Source organism: Oncorhynchus mykiss, chromosome 3 (genome assembly GCF_013265735.2).
Source record: "Oncorhynchus mykiss isolate Arlee chromosome 3, USDA_OmykA_1.1, whole genome shotgun sequence".
Lineage (NCBI taxonomy): Eukaryota > Metazoa > Chordata > Actinopteri > Salmoniformes > Salmonidae > Oncorhynchus > Oncorhynchus mykiss.
The window spans coordinates 49,814,437-49,834,978 of record NC_048567.1 but is presented as its reverse complement, the minus strand read 5'-3'; the positions used below and the strand labels follow the sequence as shown (position 1 = coordinate 49,834,978).

Below are 20,542 nucleotides of genomic sequence, written 5' to 3'. Positions count from 1 at the left end.
ATGCGTGTATTTATTCAGCATGAATTCAACTGGCTGATTGTGGGTTCACAAGCAAATATGTCTTTGCATATTGTGAAACACTGTATAGGCCTAATGTTGCAACATAATGTGCTATTCGAACTCCTATTAAAAGACTGTTGTTATGATCACTTCAATCCATTTTGAGATCATAATGTCTATTGAACAAGGACAATGTTTCATCCCAGAATTCCCTGTCCGTAACAAACAATAATATTCAGCAGCTAGGACCCCCAGCAGTGTTTCCTGGTGGCAGGCGTATGTGTTTGACCCCTGTGGGACCCATATGCCTTTTATTAACACCTGCCTGTTAGAGGAGCGCTGCACGGAGGCCCAGAGCTGATGAGGGAAACCTGGAGCGGGTTCAGCCTATGTCACTGGCCGTTTGCTGTTTCCATTTCACACATGATTAATCTCTCTGTGAAGACTTGGGCTGACGCGGGCGGACTGTGCGGCGCTCTTCCTGCTCTCTCTCCTGCTGGCCGCACTCTGGCTGCCTGACTAAAAGGCCTTTAGAATTCCTGCGGAGAGAGAGATGTGCAGAGAGGGAATGCAGCTGCCTGGGGGTCAGTGTGTGGAGCTTTTTCTGCCATTGTGTAATTGAGGCTCTGGCAGGCTCTTTTCCTCTGTTCTTTAAAGGGTTGTGTGATTGTGAAGTGCTGCGAGGGTTTGGGGAGGAAAGAGGAGGTAGGGGGAGTGTTGCAGGGGGTGGAGGAGTTTTTATATGAAGGGGGAGGTTAAGTTGAAAGGAACAAAAAGAATGTGTTCCGCTAATTTCTGTGGGGGTCGGATCAACAATAATAGGCTCAATTTCTTTATTACAAATTTTTATAACTGCCTCCCTCCCATGTTCCCACCCATTCCCGCTCCCAGATCCTGTCATGGCCCAGTCTTGCCTGTGGGTTCTCAACCCACAACTGCTTCAGTAATGAATATGGCAAACATTGCTGGAAAAGCCTAATATTTTCTCCAGGAGGAACAGTGTGTAATTAGTGCCTGACTAGTGCATATTCAATGACTGCTCGCTGCAGAGAGCCTGAGGGATTTAAAATAACACACACATTACTAACCAACTAGCCTTACCTTTTCTCTCTTTCTTCCCCCTTTCTTTCTCTCTTTATACTTTTATTATTGGATGGTCGTTATTGAATATGGCGTGTGCCAAACAGGTGAACTTAGTGCGACTCACTAGAGGGCATTTTATTCTGTTTTAAGAGAGCGAGGGGGGGGGCTTGTGCGTGCCATCCCCGTCAAAGCCCGGCCTCTCCTGTTTCAATACGAGCCGGCATTGTTCATTTGGTCATCAGGATGCCGTGCATTTAGGAAATAATTACCCTGTACCCTGCTGGGTTTGTATTCTTTTTCATCTCCTTTAATGGCTTCATTCTTTTTTTAATCCCCCCGAACAGGACGTAATGCTCAAAATCAAGAACTGGGTCGCGGATGAAAAGAAACATGTCCGCTACTGTCGCGACTGGACTGAGAAGGAGGTAAGACTTTGATGTCACACTCAAATGTATTACTGCCATTTATCAGCTTTATCTTTTCATCTGGCCTGAAAGTCAGACTCCTGCTTTTGAGACAAATGGGTCTGATATGCAAATCACAATTGAATGCGCATGCTGTCTTTTTGGGGGGTATTTCTATATGACTTTTTTTGTTAACAAACTAATGACATCAGTCCGGCCTGATGATCTAAACGCTTTATAGAGGCTCCCTGCAGAGTCCAGGCAAGATCCTAATTTGATTTGGCTTCACTTTTTATTCTGCATCCTCCTCAAAGACTACTTTGGAAAGTTTGGATCCTCAGTTCTTGTCCTCTCTCTCTCTCTCTCTCTCTCTCTCTCTCTCTCTCTCTCTCTCTCTCTCTCTCTCTCTCTCTCTCTCTCTCACAGATCGAAGTGTTGAACAAATACTTGTTTTTGACATCCAAGCCAATGATTTACCTCATTAACCTCTCAGAGAAAGACTACATCAGAAGAAAGAACAAATGGTAAGTCAGTGCTCAGAAATAGGGAGGAACCCCACTGACTTTACATACAGCATGGACAACCACGTACCTTCCCTTTTACAAAATGTGTATTTTCTTATTAATTGTCGACTCCCTTACACCTCACCCATCCATAACCATGACTGAATGATTCCTGTTTTCAGTTTATGTTATATCAGCTCAAACTGCGAGACATTGAACCAATGTTTTCCAAAGAACTTCCATGGTCAATTCCCAATGTTCAATAACGGTTTTAAACCGTGTCCCCCTTCTAACCAGTAACTGCAGATAGTTATGAGGGATGTTTCGATACCATAAAGTCCTATTGTGAAGCTTCTTTATTCTCCCCATGCTAAAGTGATCCCTCAGCCACTGTGGAGTTGGTTTGTCTACTACTACCGTACCCACGCTGCTCTACTGACTCCAGACCAATAAGATAGTCTCTCTGTGACAGGACTTGCCTGGGGGTGGCACTCAGCCCGCTCTGTGACACTCCAGTCACAGTCAACCCTGCTAAAACCAAAGCAGCCCCCAAAACTCTGCACTTCATTAAGTATTAAGACCATCTGGCTTCCATTTTCCATGAAAAATGGCACATTTCCATATGATATCAAAGGGGGAAAGGCTTTAAATGACAACAAAAATTAACATTCAGTGACTCAAAGCCAAAATAGGAATGCATGTTGTATGGAGAGGGCCAATAAATCATAAGGATGGTTCTCTTTAAATATTATGATGTCTACAATTGTTTTCCCCCAAAATGTTTGGTTTTGTCTGAAGAGTTCACTGTTTACATGTGTTGTTTGCGCTTCTTCGAAAATATGAATACTTTGTCCTACTGGGTTGACTCGCCATCTCCAAATACATATTTTGCATGGAATTCAAGTGAGATCAGAATGACATCTGCAAACTTAGATGTTCACAGTGACTCACAAACATGTGCTTTCAACTACTGTATGTGTTTCCTAGTAAACAGGTCAGAGGGGTTCTTGGTGTAATCAGCGGTTCTATTTGACTTGTCATCTCAAGCCCTGCCTGACTTATCTCTGTCTCATAAACTCTACAGGTGAACTCCGACTAAATGAGATTGTGTCAGAATGTTTCCAAATCTATCTGTTTAGCACTGGTCTGGTAAACAGTGTTCTCCATGTCCCATTCATGCAGTACCTGATATATGGGCCCTATGGTTTTGCCATGGCCTGTTGCAGAGTGCTAGTGTGGCCATAGGGGTGATGAGAGTGGGCTTTTTCACTTGAGCACCTTGAGGAGAGTGGAGCTTCCCTGGCCACAGGGAGAGCAGACTGGGAGATGGCCATTACAGGTGAAAGGGATACTCGTCTTATCTATGCAACAGTCACATACTGTCCATAACCACTCACCTGTGGATTGGTATCGCACTTTTTCAATTGCCCTCTAGGATTCGGTGTCAAACAGTTTGTTCCTGCTTTTGTTTGTCTCTGCTTCGCTTGGCAGACTCGTTAGATTCGGAGGGAAGTTGTTCAACTGATGACTGTCTGTTCAAAAATGTTCCTGACATGACAGTCTTGTCTGTCTGTCTGTCTGACAGCGGGAGGAGGGAACGCTGCAACAGAAACACATAAATCTGATGAATCATGACGTTGCGGATCGTCAGTCATGGGCAGGATTTTGTTTTTTCTTATGTTACCTCTGTGTGGTTTTGTTTTTTTACTGTGAGAAATGCAATAAATCTCGGGGCGTTTTCAAATGGGCAAACAGTAGTGCCGTTGTGTCCAGAGGGCTCAGCGTGGAACAATGCAGACATCAAAGTGTTTCTGATTGACAAGTGATGGGCCACTTCCCTTGTCCAGAGTGGAGCCCACACCTGTACGGAGATGATTACAGGTAGATTTAGCTGCCCCTAAATGTACACTAAATGCTGCTCTCAGCCCTAATAGCAGGCAGTCTGCTGTGGCGACGCCAGACTGCCATTTGGCTGTCGCCATGCTCCCGTGTTTTCCCCCAGAACAGTTGCGATGATGATACGGTTAAAGACTATTCAAAGCAAACAGCAAGGCAAATTGTAATCTCAGCTTTTAATGTGAGTAGAGAATAAAGAGGCGAACCATAGAAGGTAAACAGGCCAGTCTTGTCTTTTTTTGGTTCGGGACACTCGGGGGGCCATTTTCCAGGCCCACGGCACTTTGTTCATTTACATAGTGCAGTGTTTGCAATGTCTGTTAATCACATATTCACTTTCAGGCAGACTTTTCAGTTGTTATTGTTGATGGTGTGTTCTCATATTTTTGTCACAAGCATACGTTTTGGCTACACACCTTCCTTTTTCAATAATTTCCTGTTTGATCACCATGTTCAGATAGCGTTGCAAATGGAAAGGCCTTTTGTTGAGTGACAGACAGGCATGTGCACAGATAGGGCTCAACCAGTGCTCGAGCACCTGCCCTTTTGCCCTCCTATGAGAAAGTGCTTTCGCAGCTAAGTGGAATTATTTTATTTTTAATTTTATATTTAAAAAAAAAATGTATGTAACGAATTGCAAATCAAACTAGCTCATAAATCCTCCCCCGCGCTCCTGCATCAAGCGTGCACTCGCCTGACTTTTGCATTGTGCTTGTGCTTGCCCGTAGCAAGCACTGTGCTATCCGGGTGGATAGTTTGAATAGGCCTACTGGTAGGCTACTTTTTCAGTTGGACCTGTTATGTGTGTCTCTCACTGTTATCAAAATCAAATCAAATCAAATGTATTTATATTGCCCTTCGTACATCAGCTGATATCTCAAAGTGCTGTACAGAAACCCAGCCTAAAACCCCAAACAGCAAGCAATGCAGGTGTAGAAGCACGGTGGCTAGGAAAAACTCCCTAGAAAGGCCAAAACCTAGGAAGAAACCTAGAGAGGAACCAGGCTATGTGGGGTGGCCAGTCCTCTTCTGGCTGTGCCGGGTGGAGATTATAACAGAACAAATGTTCATAAATGACCAGCATGGTCGAATAATAATAAGGCAGAACAGTTGAAACTGGAGCAGCAGCACGGCCAGGTGGACTGGGGACAGCAAGGAGTCATCATGTCAGGTAGTCCTGAGGCATGGTCCTAGGGCTCAGGTCCTCCGAAAGAGAGAAAAAGAGAATTAGAGAGAGCACACTTAAATTCACACAGGACACCGAATAGGACAGGAGAAGTACTCCAGATATAACAAACTGACCCTAGCCCCCCGACACATAAACTACTGCAGCATAAATACTGGAGGCTGAGACAGGAGGGGTCAGGAGACACTGTGGCCCCATCCGAGGACACCCCCGGACAGGGCCAAACAGGAAGGATATAACCCCACCCACTTTGCCAAAGCACAGCCCCCACACCACTAGAGGGATATCTTCATGGACAGAGAAGGGGCGATTTCAAGTGTTTGGTGGTAATAAGCAAATGTCATCAGCAGAACAAACTGACATTAAGTAAAATGGTTTGTTTTGACAGCATCGCAAACTAGCTAGCTAACTAGGAGATTTACATCATCATCCGCTATGGTCAGCTGGTAGACACTTTTCTGATGTCACTCATCTCATCTCTAGTTAGTAGCCTACTAGGAGTCATTGGCTCTAGCTTGCTTACAATGAGTGACGAATGTGATATTGCAGAAAATAAATAGGCCATAATGCAAATGTTCTGATACAGAGACCATTTGTATTTTATGAATTTTGAGTAATGAATTAGGAAAGTAAGCGTTTTGGACCTGCCCCCCGAAAGGTCTGTGCACGGCCCTGACAGATATAGGCCTACTATTATGATGGTGTGTCTTTACATCAGCGAAATACTTCCATGTTATATAACGTAGGGAAAGAATTCTGCCAGAGGAAAACGCGTCCATTTGTTAGACCATCATATCCCTGTTTGGAGTGCAGTGTTGTAACCACTACATACCAAGCTGACCTCATTTCAACAAGAGTAAACTGTATTAGCGTTAGCAAGCAGCCATCATTAATGGTGGGATCAGAGAGGGAACAGGGCCTCCTTTCATCCCCAGGTTCTCTGCTGGAGACGGTACATCATTTACTGTAGAGAGGAGCACGTGGGTATAATTCCATACAGTACAGTACAGTGCGTGTGTATGAGAATGTGTCCATGAGCATGTTTGAAGTCTGTTGCCGAGGCGACTCCATGCTCATTTGGATGTTGGCGTAATTGCGGTGTGGAGATCAAAGGCCGGCTGGCCGAGTGATGTTCCAGAGGAGCCTTTACCACTCCGGCCCTCTCCTCTGTGGAGCGGGGGCTGCCTGCTGCTCGCGCCGCTCCCCTCTCCCCTCCAGCCATGCGCTGCCTCCTGCACATCCCCGCTCGTAAAAAATGATTAAGGCCGCATTTGTCATGTGTTTATGACTGAGAGGCATTGCGTGATAGGGAATGGCATCTACAAGAGTCTACCAAGAGGCTTTCTCTTCCCTCGGCGTCAGTAGGCTGCCTGGAACACTTTTGTCTGTGTCACATAGTTTGTGTATTAGAGAGGGTCATTACTCCTCAGTTTATAATGTGGGTGTTTGTCTGCTGTTTGTATGTTTTCACTTGTCAAGGCACAAGCTGGTAATTTAAAAGCTCCTGGTCGGTGGAGTTTTCAACCTTTTTTAATATTTTCATTAGCCTCGATATTATCAGATATTTAATCCAATGTCCTTAGCAGACGGCCAACTGCCATCGCATTTAGTAAACGCAAAGCTCCACTTGAGAGCCAGCCTGTTTTTTTTCTCCTCGTAATGTGCTTTAAAGTAAATTGGAGCCTCTTAAGTAGGTGTGTTGACCTTTAAGAAAACCGGAAAGCGTGACCTCTCTGAGTGTGCAGAGTTTGTACCAGTGAGCGGGGAGAGGAATGTCAGGGTAGGACGGCTCTTCACAGGGGGCTTTTACATGCAAGGGGTCTATCTGTCTGTCTGTCTGTCTCTGTCTGCGTGTGTGTGTGTCTGGCACGTGTCTGTCTGTGGATTGGTCGTATGTTTATTGCTTTCTTCCTGCTTATGTTGTGTGTCTCCAGACATGTTACTTTGTTCTTACTGGCTGTCTCTTCATTTCTCTCTTGATATGGAAAGTGAACCAGCAGGTATGTTTGCTTATTGAACTACCCCAGCTGGCCTGTAGGTGGTGCTTTGACAATTAAAGTAAAGGTACCTCTGCAGTGAATCGCAGCAGGGTTGATGGTCTAGCCACGTTCAGTTTGAAAAGATCCCACTGTCTGAGAGGACGTGCTCCGTTTGTCCCTCGGCTTCTCTCTACAACCTACTCATATATGTTTTGTTCAGGTCTTCTATTCGTTTGATTTCAGGATTGACTTTATGTTTTTAAACTTTTATTTTGGTGCAGAGTAATGATAACTGTACATTTTCTTTAACTTTAGAGGATTTGTTAACGAACTGGCAAGCGCGCGCATCTTGGTCACCGTCAGATTTTGAGGCAGACTGTCACCGAGGGAAGGCATTGTTGTGGTCTGCTGAGAACCGTGACAGGAAAGCGGTGGCAGCAGCCCACTTTTGCTACTCCAAACCATAATTCCCGTAAACAGAATTGAACGTTTATTGAGTGCAAAACCGCTGGCTCCATCCAAGTTTTAAGGAACTGCTGTCTAGGGAGTCACGGTTTGCCTTTCAAAGCGATGTGGGACATATATGATCAGTGGGTCCCCTTTCACTCTGTCCACAGCCGTCCCCTCTCCCCTTATGTACTGTGGGATCCTGGAGAGAAAAACTACATTCCCGTGGAAGGAAGACATGTACCCTGCTGAAAACACACACTCCTAGTGGAAGCCTTCAGTTAGGCTTTGTAATGAGTGTGGATGACTTTGAGAGGCTCAGAGAGGAGTAAACCATATCCACATGGTCTCTAATAAAAGTCCCGGAGCATCAGTTCACTTGGCTTTGTTATTGACCGTCCCTGGTCTGTCTGCCTGGTCTATCACACTGTTGTTGTTCCCCATGTTGGATGAGTAGAAGACACTGGGTAGCCTGGCTGCCTTTTGTTGTGGTCTGGTCTGGTGAGGTCTGATGGGGTTTGTTGGGGAAGACACGCAGGCAGGGACGGCTCTGTTCGGTTGTTGTTATCACTAATGAGATCCTAACGGTGAGTGTCACAGCCTTCCTTCCTGGCCATAGGAACAAAGCAGACACTCGTTTGTTCTCTGTTGACCTCACAAGACAGCGACGAGTTCCCCGAAACGGTCCCCTTGTGTAATAAAAATTGGGACAATGCCAAGTGGGTGAACCCGGGCTACATACTTGACCAGAGGGCATAGCTTCAGGTTAGATACTGATCAGAAGTCCCATTTTGAACTGAGTAAAGCTCACTTACCTCTTGCTCTTGACCCGCTCGTAAGACACACAGGGATTATTGTGTCACTACTTTTTTTGGCCATACTTTCTGTGTTACTAACTAGGTCAACTGCCGTGACAACACTGGATTTGGTTTGAATCCGCTGCTTAAAGGGTGTGTGTCAGCATATAAGACATGATCACAGCCTCATTCCGTTCAGTCCGTGTTCTTTTGATAAGAATAGCCATTTCTGTTGTAACACAGTATGCTAACCTCTTCCAAAGCATTCAGAAGCAGCTCTGTGGTGGTGGTGGGGGGGGGAAGAAGCGGAAGCATCCTCGGAAGCATTCTTTGTGCTATTGAGAGCATAAGAATCTCTGTGTGTTTTAAGTCAGGCTAATGATATATTTGGATAGCTTTGGCAAGTTGTGCTGTTTATTATCTTTTGTGATAAGGGTTAAAACAAAACACACATGTCACAGCAAGTGTCCTGCAGCCTGGCAGCTTTAATGAGATAAATTAATGAATTTAGTGTTGCCACATACAGCTCCTGAAAGCTTGTTATCAGAGTGATTGTTGAACTGTTATGAATGGAAAAAGGAAACGGAGGGGGGAATAAGGATGGGGGGGGGGGGGGGGGCATGATTGGCTGATGTTCCATATGTCCTTGATTACCTTCCCTCTGCTTTTATTCTAATAAGTGCCATTCTTTGTACTCCCTTGGACGGGTAGACAGTCTGACACGAGATGAGAATAAATATTGCATGTGGTACACATTAAGCTGTCATCCAGGAAGAGAGAGGGAGAGATGGAGAAATCCACCGCTTTACATTCTGCTGCTTGCGCTACACTTTGCCTGCTCTTGTCACAATTGTCACATCTTGATGACTTTCTCCCCCCTCGTGTTCTTGCTCGCAGTCAATTGCAATGAATGACAGCCCTGCTGCCCCGTATGGAGAATTATTTAGGGTGATGTAGTATGTACTCCTGGGAGTTACTGTTAGAATTTCTGATCGTGATATTCATTTTTTTATTTTTATGGAGTGTTTGTTCATTCAATAAAGCCAAATTCACTATGGATTTGATCTATGTTTGTTTTCAAGTATTTGTACTTCATGAAAGAAAGTTGTTAGCGAAAAAACAATTGAAAAAGCCTGTTGTTAGCATGGCCTTGTTGTGCAGCTTGAGAAAAGAGAGCAAGAGGATGCTCTTAATTAAGCCTCTTCCCATTGTACCGCTCTGCTCCCCTCAGCCGTGAAGAGGGAAACAAGTTCACAATATTGGCTGTGATGTGAGGAAAGTAGTGAGAGAGGCTGAGGTTGTGTGCTGGCTGCTTGCCTCTCAGGGCTGTATGTATTGCCTCTCTTCGCCTCTCCATCCAGCCGTGGCCACGAGGAGCAGAGAGCTTCTGCACTCGTGTCCTCACAGGAGCGCACCACTGGGAGGATGAAAAGCGTCCCACAGAGCCCCTGACTTCCCAGCCTCAAACGGCACCGTGAGCTCATACCTCTCATTTCCCCCCTCCACTGAGGGAGGAGGGGTGGAGAGCTGGTCGAGGTGCTGCGTGCTCCAGAGCGTTCAGCGGGAACTGAGAAACAGAGAGGGGGGGGGGGGATAAAGCCTCTGGGTTGTTATTGTATTAGTTGGTGCATGGCATGCAAGCCAGCAGCAGCAACAGCAGACAGATGGGGAATCCTTCAGCTGTGTGTGTGTGTGTGTGTGTGTGTGTGTGTGTGTGTGTGTGTGTGTGTGTGTGTGTGTGTGTGTGTGTGTGTGTGTGTGTGTGTGTGTGTGTGTGTGTGTGTGTGTGTGTGTGTGTGTGTGTGTGTGTGTGTGTGTGTGTGTGTGTGTGTGTGCGCGCACGTGCGTGATTTCCAGGTTCAAGTGCTGAGGAGCTTTGTTTGGCTGTGTGTCTGTCCACCTGTGGGTGGGTCAGTAATGAAGTAGTGGAGAGGGAGAGATTGTTAGAGGATTACTTCTCAGTCCTGTCAGCATTCAATTGCATCTGAAAGGAGGCCACTCTGGGCCTAGGTGCTGGGTCCCTTTGTCCTCACCTTTTTACAGGCTTACCTGACTAAGCAGTGATAATGAAGCCGGTCCGTATGAATGCACGGCAGACACAGGTCACAGGCTCAGGTAGCTGCACCTGTACTTTAGGAGCTCCCATTGTGTCCTCCCTCCTGAGTCGTTTAAGCAGATCAAAGCTGTGACAAAGCCCAGGGCAGCCCCAGGCAGGCGGAAACACAGGAATTATTCCCCCTTCAGGATTCTCTCACAGAACAAGACAAATAGACAAGGCACCCCTGTGGGAAGTGTTCATTCCAGCCTACTGTGTGTTGGAAGCTCTTTTGTTTTTAGTAGGTTGTCATTACTTTACCATAGGTTGTTCCGTTGAATAGACAGACGTATTGTAATTGCTGCAGGCGTGTATTGTAGAGCTAATAACCTGTGTTAATTTAGGTGTAGGTATTGTCGGCTTATTGTGGAATAAAATATGTAGGCGACACACAAAAAAGGCTATTAGGGTATCGAATAACAGCATGTTTAGGATGTGGTTGTTTTGAATAATCTAAATAACATGACCGCAAGAAAATACCGTTAGAGTATTATGAAGACATACCAGAAATATGCATAATTTGATGAATATATATTAGGTTGAATAGAGATGAAAATAAATACATTTAGAAATAGAAATCGTTGGAGGCCGGTTTTAAAGAAACTATTGATGTATTATATTTGCTTTTAAATGATTATATACGGGATATATATACATACTTTTTTTTAGGAGACTAGCAGGAAAAGCAGCAGAAACCTGGCTCGTTCCCCAGTCTTGTTTGAGGCTTTTAGGCCGGTGAGTGATTAGCAGAAATAATGTCCCTGTCACCCTTAATCACATTAAAACGTGGTTAACATTTAATTTTTCCTACTTGATATGCAAAAATTTCCACTAGATTTGCAGCGAAGGCCATTGAAATTCCATTATAAAAAGAATAAAAATTTCAGGCGTCATTTGTTCAGAGAAGGAGATCTAGATTTGAAAGTGCTGAATCTTTCTATTAGCAGAGCTGTGAGAGATGGCACTCTATACTGAGGCATAATGGGACAGTGACAAGACACACACACACACACACACACACACACACAGAGTGTCTTTTCTTTCACAGTCTTTTGTTCTCTTCCCCCAGTAATGTATTGTATGTACTTTGATATTTTGGCATCTTTGACAGTGGTCACCCTGCTTTTACAAACAACACATCTGAACTCAATTGCACAGCATGTTAAGGAACATGTTTTTTTCTCAAATAGTACAAGTACTTTGAAGCATTCTTGGATTGAGTCAACACTGTGTAAACTGTATACTGAAAGTGAAACATTTCGACAATAGAATATACATTTTATTTGCCAGTTTCTGATGAATTAAGCTCGGCATTGCTTAGATTGTAGAGTGCATAGTTGAGACAGATGGCCCAGACTCTCAGTATCAAGTTGTCAGCGCATTAAAGGTACAGGACATAGACCCATCTGAGTGCAGACAACTTTTCACTTATTAACTGCACGGCCTGACTTTGACATGACGGACTGACATCACATGACACTTTGTACGTCATTATTTACCAATGTATGCGTGATGGAATAGCCTCTTGGAGAGGAGCAATATTTTTGATGTTTTGGCATGAACATTTACCCGATTCATTTGTCAAGACGCGTTCTCACACAAATAATTGGAGAGGATGTAACTACTGTAAAGTGGCGTGACTAGACGGTGGTGAAGTTCCTGAAATTGGTCGGAGAAGTCATGTTGACAGAACATCAAATCTCTTAATTGACAGTGCTGCGTTGCCTCTGTTGGGAGAAGGGGGTGTACCTTGTTCCTGTGGCAAGGTGTTTGTCTGCTCCTGTGTCACTCGATGCGAGGACCCAGGGACCCTCGTGCTCATTTGGCGCTCACATTCTCCATCTCGGCGTCCGCATTATTAAAATCATCCCTCAGCGCTCCACCAAGAGCCTCTTTGTTACTTGGCTGGCGAAGCTCGCTTCTGTCAAGTCTTCACCAATTACAGTCGCAGGTACAATGGTCTATTCACAGGATCACAGCCCTTGACTGGTGTGGGGAGAGTGATTTGTGAATCATTATTCGGCTGCCTGTAGAGAATGCGATACCTGAGGAATGCAAATAATCTGCCAGCCAATAGACGGCTGGGCTCCGAAAAGTGACAGGCTACAGCTGTTATTATCCCAGATTGGATTCTTTTCCCCTCTTGGAGAGGCAGTCATCTCCTTGGCTTTCAAGCTGGAGGTTTCCACTAAATGTTGTTTCTTTCCCTTCATGGGAAGTGGTGGCCAGCTCATAGTGGCGGCTGTCAAATCCTCAACTCTAGTTTAAGCGCATCACAGCCTCACTCTTAGCAGAAAGGGAAATATTAGGCGATGGTTCTAGATAGATAGTTATGTTTACAGCAGAGGGAATCCATTGATGGTGTAAGAAGCGATTTTGGCATCACTCAGTAAGATAAATGAAATGATCAAAAAAAAGCATCCAAGCAACCGCTGCTATGACATTTCCCTGAAGTTGTCATTCTTTTCCCATATTTAGCATTGATTGTATTGTTGTAAGCGGTAGAAATACACTAGAGTTGATTGACTGCACCAGTGATCCAATAGCGAGATGATAAACGGTTGACATTGTTATTGGAATAGCTGTGGCATTGAGGTTGTGCGGTCACTCCCTGCCTTTTGATTTATAGGTTTTTAAACAGGAAAGTAGGATTACAGATAATGACAGGGGCCTTTAGAATCAATCTAGAAGTCTGGGAGCTCTCTCTGTCGGGCCCAAAGTGTTAAAATGGGTCTGTGTGATGCTGCTCGTTGGGTTTCGTCCAATCCCAGGCCAGGCTGAAAGCGTGTGGGGCTAATCTCATAATTATCCGACCCCCCCGCACCCCCCTCACACATTGTTCTGGCAGAGAGTTACCATTAACTGTGAGGATATCTTTGTCCTGCAATGTCAGGTGTCCCGCTGAGTCACAGGGCAGAAAAACCTCTTAAAACGGCTTTAAGGGAAGTGAATAACTAAGACGTTCATAAGTGGGAACACTATACTTACATCCATCCTGCAGGCCTTAGAGCAATTATTGGACTGGGTGCTAACGGTTTGAAATAAATCTACTTGTCCTTTACAGTAAAGATTCAACCGACAGTAAGGATGGATTTGGGGTAAAACATTGCAATTTTAACCATATAATTGTCAACAATCTGCTTTTTCTTAATGGGATGTCATTGCATGTATTCTTTCATACCTACACATGAACATAAACGTAGTCCTGAACTGGGAACTTGTTAATAACCGAAACTTAGCAACAAAGTGAAACTGTGCAATCGCAGGGCGACCTTGGCAGGGCAACGTTCCGAAACGGCATGGTAAACAGGCCGGGCTGTTCTCTCATGAATATGCATAGGCCAGCCGACGGATAACAAACGCTACTCTGTTCTGTTCTGTCAGTCAACACCAACACCACGAAGCTCCATCCTGCCTGTGTTGTTGTGTCTACTGTCCAGGTTGGTGAAAATCAAGGAGTGGGTGGACAGTCACGACCCCGGGGCGCTGGTCATCCCCTTCAGTGGAGGAGTGGAGAGTCTCCTGCAGGACATGAGTGAAGAGGAGATTCAGAAGTACTGCACCGAGCACAAGGCTCAGAGGTTAATTAGCATTCAGTCTCCCCACACTTTATTATCAACTGTGCCCTCCACGCACTCCTTTAATTACATGCGCTGATAGAATAATAAATGGGAGAGTAATTACCATTATAAAGCAAGGATCCCTCTCTTAACGGGAACAACTCAGTCAAAGGGTTTTCTTCTAAATGAAGTTTTTAACTGTCATCTGTCATCTACAGGTATAATTATAACTTGGGCATTTTGGGTGTATTGTTCGTATGTGAAAACCTCTATGGAGGAAGAGAAATTGTGACAGCAGATTTTTTTTTCTCCCGAGCTCTGAGAGACGTTGGGATGAATTCTTAAAGGTGCTAAATGAGACGGCAAGCATGCCAATTAATCCCAAAAAAATCACTGGAGAATTAAATGCTCTATGTTAAACGAAGTGATCCTATTTTATTTATTTAATGAGTTTATATGCTGGGATTGATGTGGTCTTGCCAGAGAGGTGGCTACGAATCAAAGCAATACTAAAATACCCTAAATGACCTAGCATTTACAGCACCGTGAACAACATGAAAATTGATATTGCTTTCACCCTGCTTATTCTGACAGCGTTCTGACAAGGATCATCAAGGCTGGCTATGGAGCCCTACAGTTGGAGTACTTCTTCACAGCTGGACCAGACGAGGTCCGTGCGTGGACCATCCGGGTAAGACCCTGTCCCAGCGGCTGGCCGCGCCGCGAGCCGTTCCACCCTGCTGGCATCCAGCCTGATATCAGCCACTTTCAACTTTGTCATGGTCCTGCTTTAGCTAGTCATTACAGGCCAAGGATAACTTCAATTACTGGTGAGCTGCTGAACAGTGAAAGTGGGGGGCTACATTGATTGAGGAGGGCAACAATTGATTTTGCCCATTACGTCCTGAGAATGTTTCCATCCAGCGCAGATCTGCCTGCCCTCCTCCTGCCGCGGGAGATAAGGGGCCCTAGCATTGTGCCTGCCTAATCTGTGTGACGGGGGTTGTCTGTGCTGAAATTGATGTGGCTTTTCATTTGACCATTTGTGGGCCCTGCTGGTGGCTCCTCCTCCCTGTGTCTCAGTTTACTGAGCCCGCCGAGAGCCTGGGTGACACTGAATCACAGGAGGATTGACATCGATACAGATGTTGGCTCGGCACACTGGTATTGTGCAAATGTTTTAGAGGGAATAAAAGGATTAAGGGCCGTACTAATAATGTGTTCTACCTGTCAGGAGTAGCATACCGATGCATTGGTTCATCCTAACACATGTAAGTAACGTGAGCAGTGTTTAAGACAACTAGCTAAACTGAAAGTATGTGCAGTACGTTCTTAAGAAAAAAGACGACTTTGATCTTAAAGTTTTTGATTGACAATAATATATGAGCCACCTCCTCCCAGCCATGAGTGATGTCCTCGGTGTGTTTAGGAAAGTAACAGAAGTCCTCCAAGCCTTTCTCTCCTGTGGGCTTGTCTCCTTTGACATAACTGATTACGGCTAGCCTTGATTGTGTGTGAGAGACATTTAGTCTGGTAAGCATCAGTGAGTAACTATATTAACCCAATACATCTTACATTGTAAAAACTGCACTCTGTAACGTGGTGCTGCTAAGCCCTTTAGCATGCTTTATTAGGCAGCCTCTAGGTGACCATTATCTATCAGGCTGCTCTGCATAGCTGTTAACTACTATGATGTGTACCTCTTGTAGTGTGGCATAGGACAAAATCATCCCCTAATCTATTTTTCTCCACCTAGACAAACCTTGATGCTGATTAATGGTAGTTAAACTTACAAGCACTCCGTCAATGAGATTGCATAGGGATGGTAATGTATTGGAGTCATTAAATACACATCATTCTTTTGGCATGAAATATGTTGACCCCAACCTGATTATATACATAATTAAAGGTGCTCAACAGTTTCGAGGCACAGTGCTACAGAGCAGGGAGAGGGAGAGAGGGAGAGCAGGTCGACAGGCACAAGTCATAATGATGCAGAGCAGGAATGTCACTTATTTGGGTCATTTGTCAATTTCCCCCAGCATTATTTCAATGCATATAAATTGCGTATTTTATCAGAGACAGTTGTGACTTCTAGCGCTAAATGGGATTTAATGTAGAAAGAATTTATAAAACAGTTAGGGAAAACAGTTGTTTTTGGTACTCGGAATGGACATCTAAAACAATCAATTTGATATTTTCCATGGTTATTCCATTATAATGTATGTTCCGTTTAAATTCAAATGTATATTCCATAAAGGGAACTTTTACATTGCCTTTCAGTCATCTGCTGTGCTATGAAAACCTTTTGAGGAAGTTCAAACACGACAAAGGGGAGGACGGTATAATATTCTACAAATACATATGCAGACAGTATACACTGTATATAAAATATAGTGAACGTTTCTATTTCAAAATGGTCAGGTATGATACAGCCAGGTCAATATAGTGTCTCTCCCACTGCAACACTGCCCCTCTCGCTCTCTGACGACCTGAGGCCAGAGTCACAACCCACAATGAGGCAAGATTGCTTGGACAGAAATCAATAGCACCCTGGAATGGGAATCAGAAATTGCTGGTGGGCATTGATAGCAGCTCTGACTCCTTATCGGCCTCAAGGCTGCTCTACCAATGCACAACGGTGTGTAGTGCTATCCAGAAATCAGGAGCGAGGTAAGAATAACCCCCAACACACCCCCTAGCCATTCTCACTTCACCATCCCCCTATCAAACAGCATGTCAGTCCTGTGCTGTGATCCATCTTCTCCAAAACAATTAATTTACCTTGTGTGTCCTTTCTCTTTCCTCCTCCTGACAGAAAGGAACCAAGGCTCCACAGGCAGCCGGCAAGATCCACACGGACTTTGAGAAGGGCTTCATTATGGCTGAAGTAATGAAATTTGAGGATTTTAAAGAGGGAGGCAGTGAAAACGCTGTCAAGGTGAGCCGTCGGGGTGCGCCAGGAGATGAGGGAAGTCTCCTGTGATCAGTGGAGCTGACAGTCACCACACTGCTCGCACTGCAAATGCTCTTCACCTTTACTCAGGGGAAGAAATTACTGCACACACTCCGCCAGCACACCTGACAAGCCAACTGATTCCGTCTCTAAACACTGCAATTCTACTCCTGCTGCACATATCTTTATCCCAATCTGCTCTAACAGGCTCATGGTAGGCCTTTCTTATACCTCAGACCAGCCGCTCAGAGGAAGCTCTCTGTACCCCACCAGGCGTTAACCAGCCACATCTATAGAGCAGACCGTTAGCTTTACACTCTTTGCCGCCAAATCCCCAAGCCACTGTGGCAGCACTGTTACAGCAATATAAAGGGGCAAGTTAAATAAAGTGTGACATTTTTTTTTACATAAGGACTGTTTCACGGATGAACAGCACATAAGTGTGGCCTGCATATCTTCTTTTATAACTGCCAATGTAACTGCCAATGTTTGTTTTGACCTTTTTACTGGGATGTGGCTTTTAAATGGGCTCTGCTCTGTCAAATATAATCACTGTACTTCATGGTGAATTTGTGAAGACAATAGCTCTACGATAAATACAGCAGGTTATGTCGCTGAGCGCTTAAAGGCCCAGTGCAGTCAAAAACGTGATTTGCCTGGGGTTGTACATACTTCCACACTATGAGGTTGGAATAATACTGTAAAATGATGATAATGCCCTTTTAGTGTAAGAGCTGTTTGAAAAGACTGGCTGAAATCTCAGCCTGTTTTGTTAGGATTGAGTTTTGGCCTGCCTGGTAACATCACCAGGCGGTAAATTGGTTAATAGACCAATGAGAAATAGTTCCAAATCTCTCTGCCAATAACAGCTAGTTTTGAGTTTGCCCCTCCCCACTCAGACCACTCCCCAACAGTCCTAGCCAGTTTTGTTTCTTTTTGTCCATTTTAATTTAAAACAATCACAGTAAGGTACTTAATTTTTACCCAGAAATGATTTGATATTGAGATAAAAAAAAATGGCTGCATTGGATCATTAAACGTTTTTATTCTCAGTCTATGAGTGCATGGAAATGCTCAGGGTAACTGTAAGACATTGGCCTCAACTACAACACCTCTCGTCGGCCTGGTCGAGTTAATGCTATTGGGTCTTGCGTTTTTCTTTTTTCAGAAGAAAGCTCGGGGCAAGGAACAACGTTCCAAAGTGTTCCATGTCACACAATGGATTGTAGCAATTTCCCGACACCCACCGTGACTAGTGTGTCTGATGCTGTTGGTTTGTCTTGTATGGTCCTGCCCTTGACACAGCAGGACATGAATCTGTCCGTGTCAGTGGTTAGCACGTGTCTGGAGGAAGTGCCTCTATTGGTTTACCTCCAGAACCTTGACTGGCATCTGTTATTAGTGGGTACAAAGCCCTTCACAGTCCTATTATGTAGATAGTCGTGGTACTTGAGCTTCAAACACGATTAAACTTGACCACCAGCCAATAGCTGTTGATGACATCAAACCATGTGGTAATTGGATACTTTTTAACCTGAAATTGGCCTGGCTTCTGTTTTAAAATGCAGCAGGTCTAAAAGTAACAGTCAGTAGTTGTTTCACCAATGGAATATATGGATTAAACAATTAGTGATGTGGACAAAGTGGAGATCACAGAGTTTCTAGATGAGTATCAGACAGTAATCCCTCCTAAATCCTGTGCAGGAGATGTGTGATTAGCACTGGCAAGGAGTGAGAGCTTGGCATACTGACTCCTAATGTCACCCAGTAGATCTCCAAATCCTCTGTCTGGCAGATATCCATGCACTACATTACTAGCCCTATAGGGATCTGGAAATTACCAAAACATTTGAATAATTCAATAATATTTCACCTCAATTCTTTGTAAAAATGTGTATAAATCCTTTGTATTGTATTGCTGGTTACTAGTTCCTAAAGTGTCAGGAGAGGGTGAAATGTGCAGGGCTCTAGGGGTTTGAACATGATTGTTATAGAAGCCTGACGTCAGAGCCTCAGGTCCTGTTGCATGCTCTCCTTCCAATCCCCGTTCCCTCGTGTATATGTGGACATGGAGCATTTTTGACTGCAGCATTAAGGCCAATGCTAGTTCATGTCAATTGTGGGAATGGGCTGTTTGAATAGGCCAGTGTACAGGGATATCACATTATTAGTAATCATATCTGCTTAAGCCAAGCTTGCTCCTCCAGATGGCTGCTTTCAAGTGCAAATGAACCAGTTAGACATGTCTGGTTTAATACATACTCTGGAATCACAAATAGCCATTGACCCCCCCCCCCCCCCCCCCCCCCCCCCCTCCAAGCAGTGTTTCTGGTGCTATAGAGTCTGGATTAAATGGTCTCCTGAGCCTTTAAAGGGACATTGATTCTTCTAATTAATTGTGCTCTGTGCAGAACCAGAATGCATAAACCTGTCCGTATTAGCACTTCAAGTCAATTATTTTGAGTTTGCCCGGGAAGGGGAACAAACAGATCTAATGTATACAAAAGAAATGTTGGAACTTATTTTGTTTCCTTGAGAAGTATGAGGTTGCTATAATGAAGAGCGTTATTAACATTTTACTTGTACATATGAATGGAAATTGACAGGGAAGAGGGTTGTTCACTCAGTGGGAATCTAGTCACCCCATGAATAAAACATGACTGTGTGTATATGCTGTTTTCAGGAAAGAGTGAGATGATCACGTGTGTTCATTGCTAATTTACTATTTATAGCCATTTCTTGTTTTTCATTGCTGTCATTAATTAGCTGTTGTGTTTCTCTGTTTTACAGGCAGCGGGGAAATACAGACAACAGGGGAAAACCTACATTGTGGAGGACGGAGACGTCATCTTTTTCAAATTCAACACGCCGAACCAGCCCAAGACTAAGAAGTGACTCCGTCACAGTCTGTTGGCTACCAGAATGGACTGTGCTGTTAGATAATTTGCCTTCTTTGTTTTAGACAGAATGAAGCTGGAGATTGTGATTGATACCTGCCAGGTCGGCTCAGTCCTACCTACTGCCCACTCTGCCACATTATCCCTGTTTGTTTTTGGTTCAGGACAATTCCAGACAGTCCCCCTTGCCAAAGAACAGGTCCACTAAACGTTGACAGCTTTTGGTAGGAGCATTTGAAGAAGCGTATTACTCTCTTGATACTTCATTAATCTCCATCACTGGTGCCAGGCCTGACACAGCTGACAGCAGGGACAATGCGACCTGCTCCTCTCCTCCTTCCAGAGATAATGCATGTTTTACAGTAGCCCAGATGTCTATACTCAATAAAACATTTGACAAAACCAGCCTGTGTGTGTTTGGGGATGTCTGTATTGACTGGCTCGCGGGTTGCAGACAGCGATAGTGGGTCCTGCTGGCAACTGATTACAGAATTAAAAGACACAGTTGACAGTGGCTCTGGCAGAGAGAGGACAACCATAATTGTATCTGTAAAGCGATTCTTATTAGAGGCCTAAGTGTGGGATATTGATTATTTCATACAAGAGAATTGGTCAGGTGAAATTGTGTTTGAATGAACCTTTCCTCTCCATGGTTAGTCCTGATATTCTGAGATGTTCTGTATTTAAAGAGACTGCTTATAAATGTGCACCCCATTATTATTGAGAGTGCCATTATCAT

General features: G+C 44.4%; 1 protein-coding gene across 3 annotated transcripts in view; it reads left to right on the top strand.

Annotated features, from left to right (window-relative positions):
- The window catches only part of LOC110520118 (obg-like ATPase 1), a 47,306-nt gene extending 27,098 nt beyond the window's left edge, over positions 1 to 20,208 (top strand). For all 3 annotated transcript variants that reach the window (XM_036974446.1, XM_036974445.1, XM_036974444.1), the window contains exons 6-11: positions 1,428 to 1,508; positions 1,914 to 2,011; positions 13,831 to 13,971; positions 14,545 to 14,641; positions 16,769 to 16,891; positions 19,697 to 20,208. In XM_036974446.1, coding sequence (XP_036830341.1) covers positions 1,428 to 1,508; positions 1,914 to 2,011; positions 13,831 to 13,971; positions 14,545 to 14,641; positions 16,769 to 16,891; positions 19,697 to 19,801 — 645 coding nt within the window. In that variant the 3' untranslated portion in view covers positions 19,802 to 20,208. The remainder of the gene's footprint in view (positions 1 to 1,427; positions 1,509 to 1,913; positions 2,012 to 13,830; positions 13,972 to 14,544; positions 14,642 to 16,768; positions 16,892 to 19,696) is intronic.
- The last annotated feature ends 334 nt before the right edge of the window (positions 20,209 to 20,542 follow it).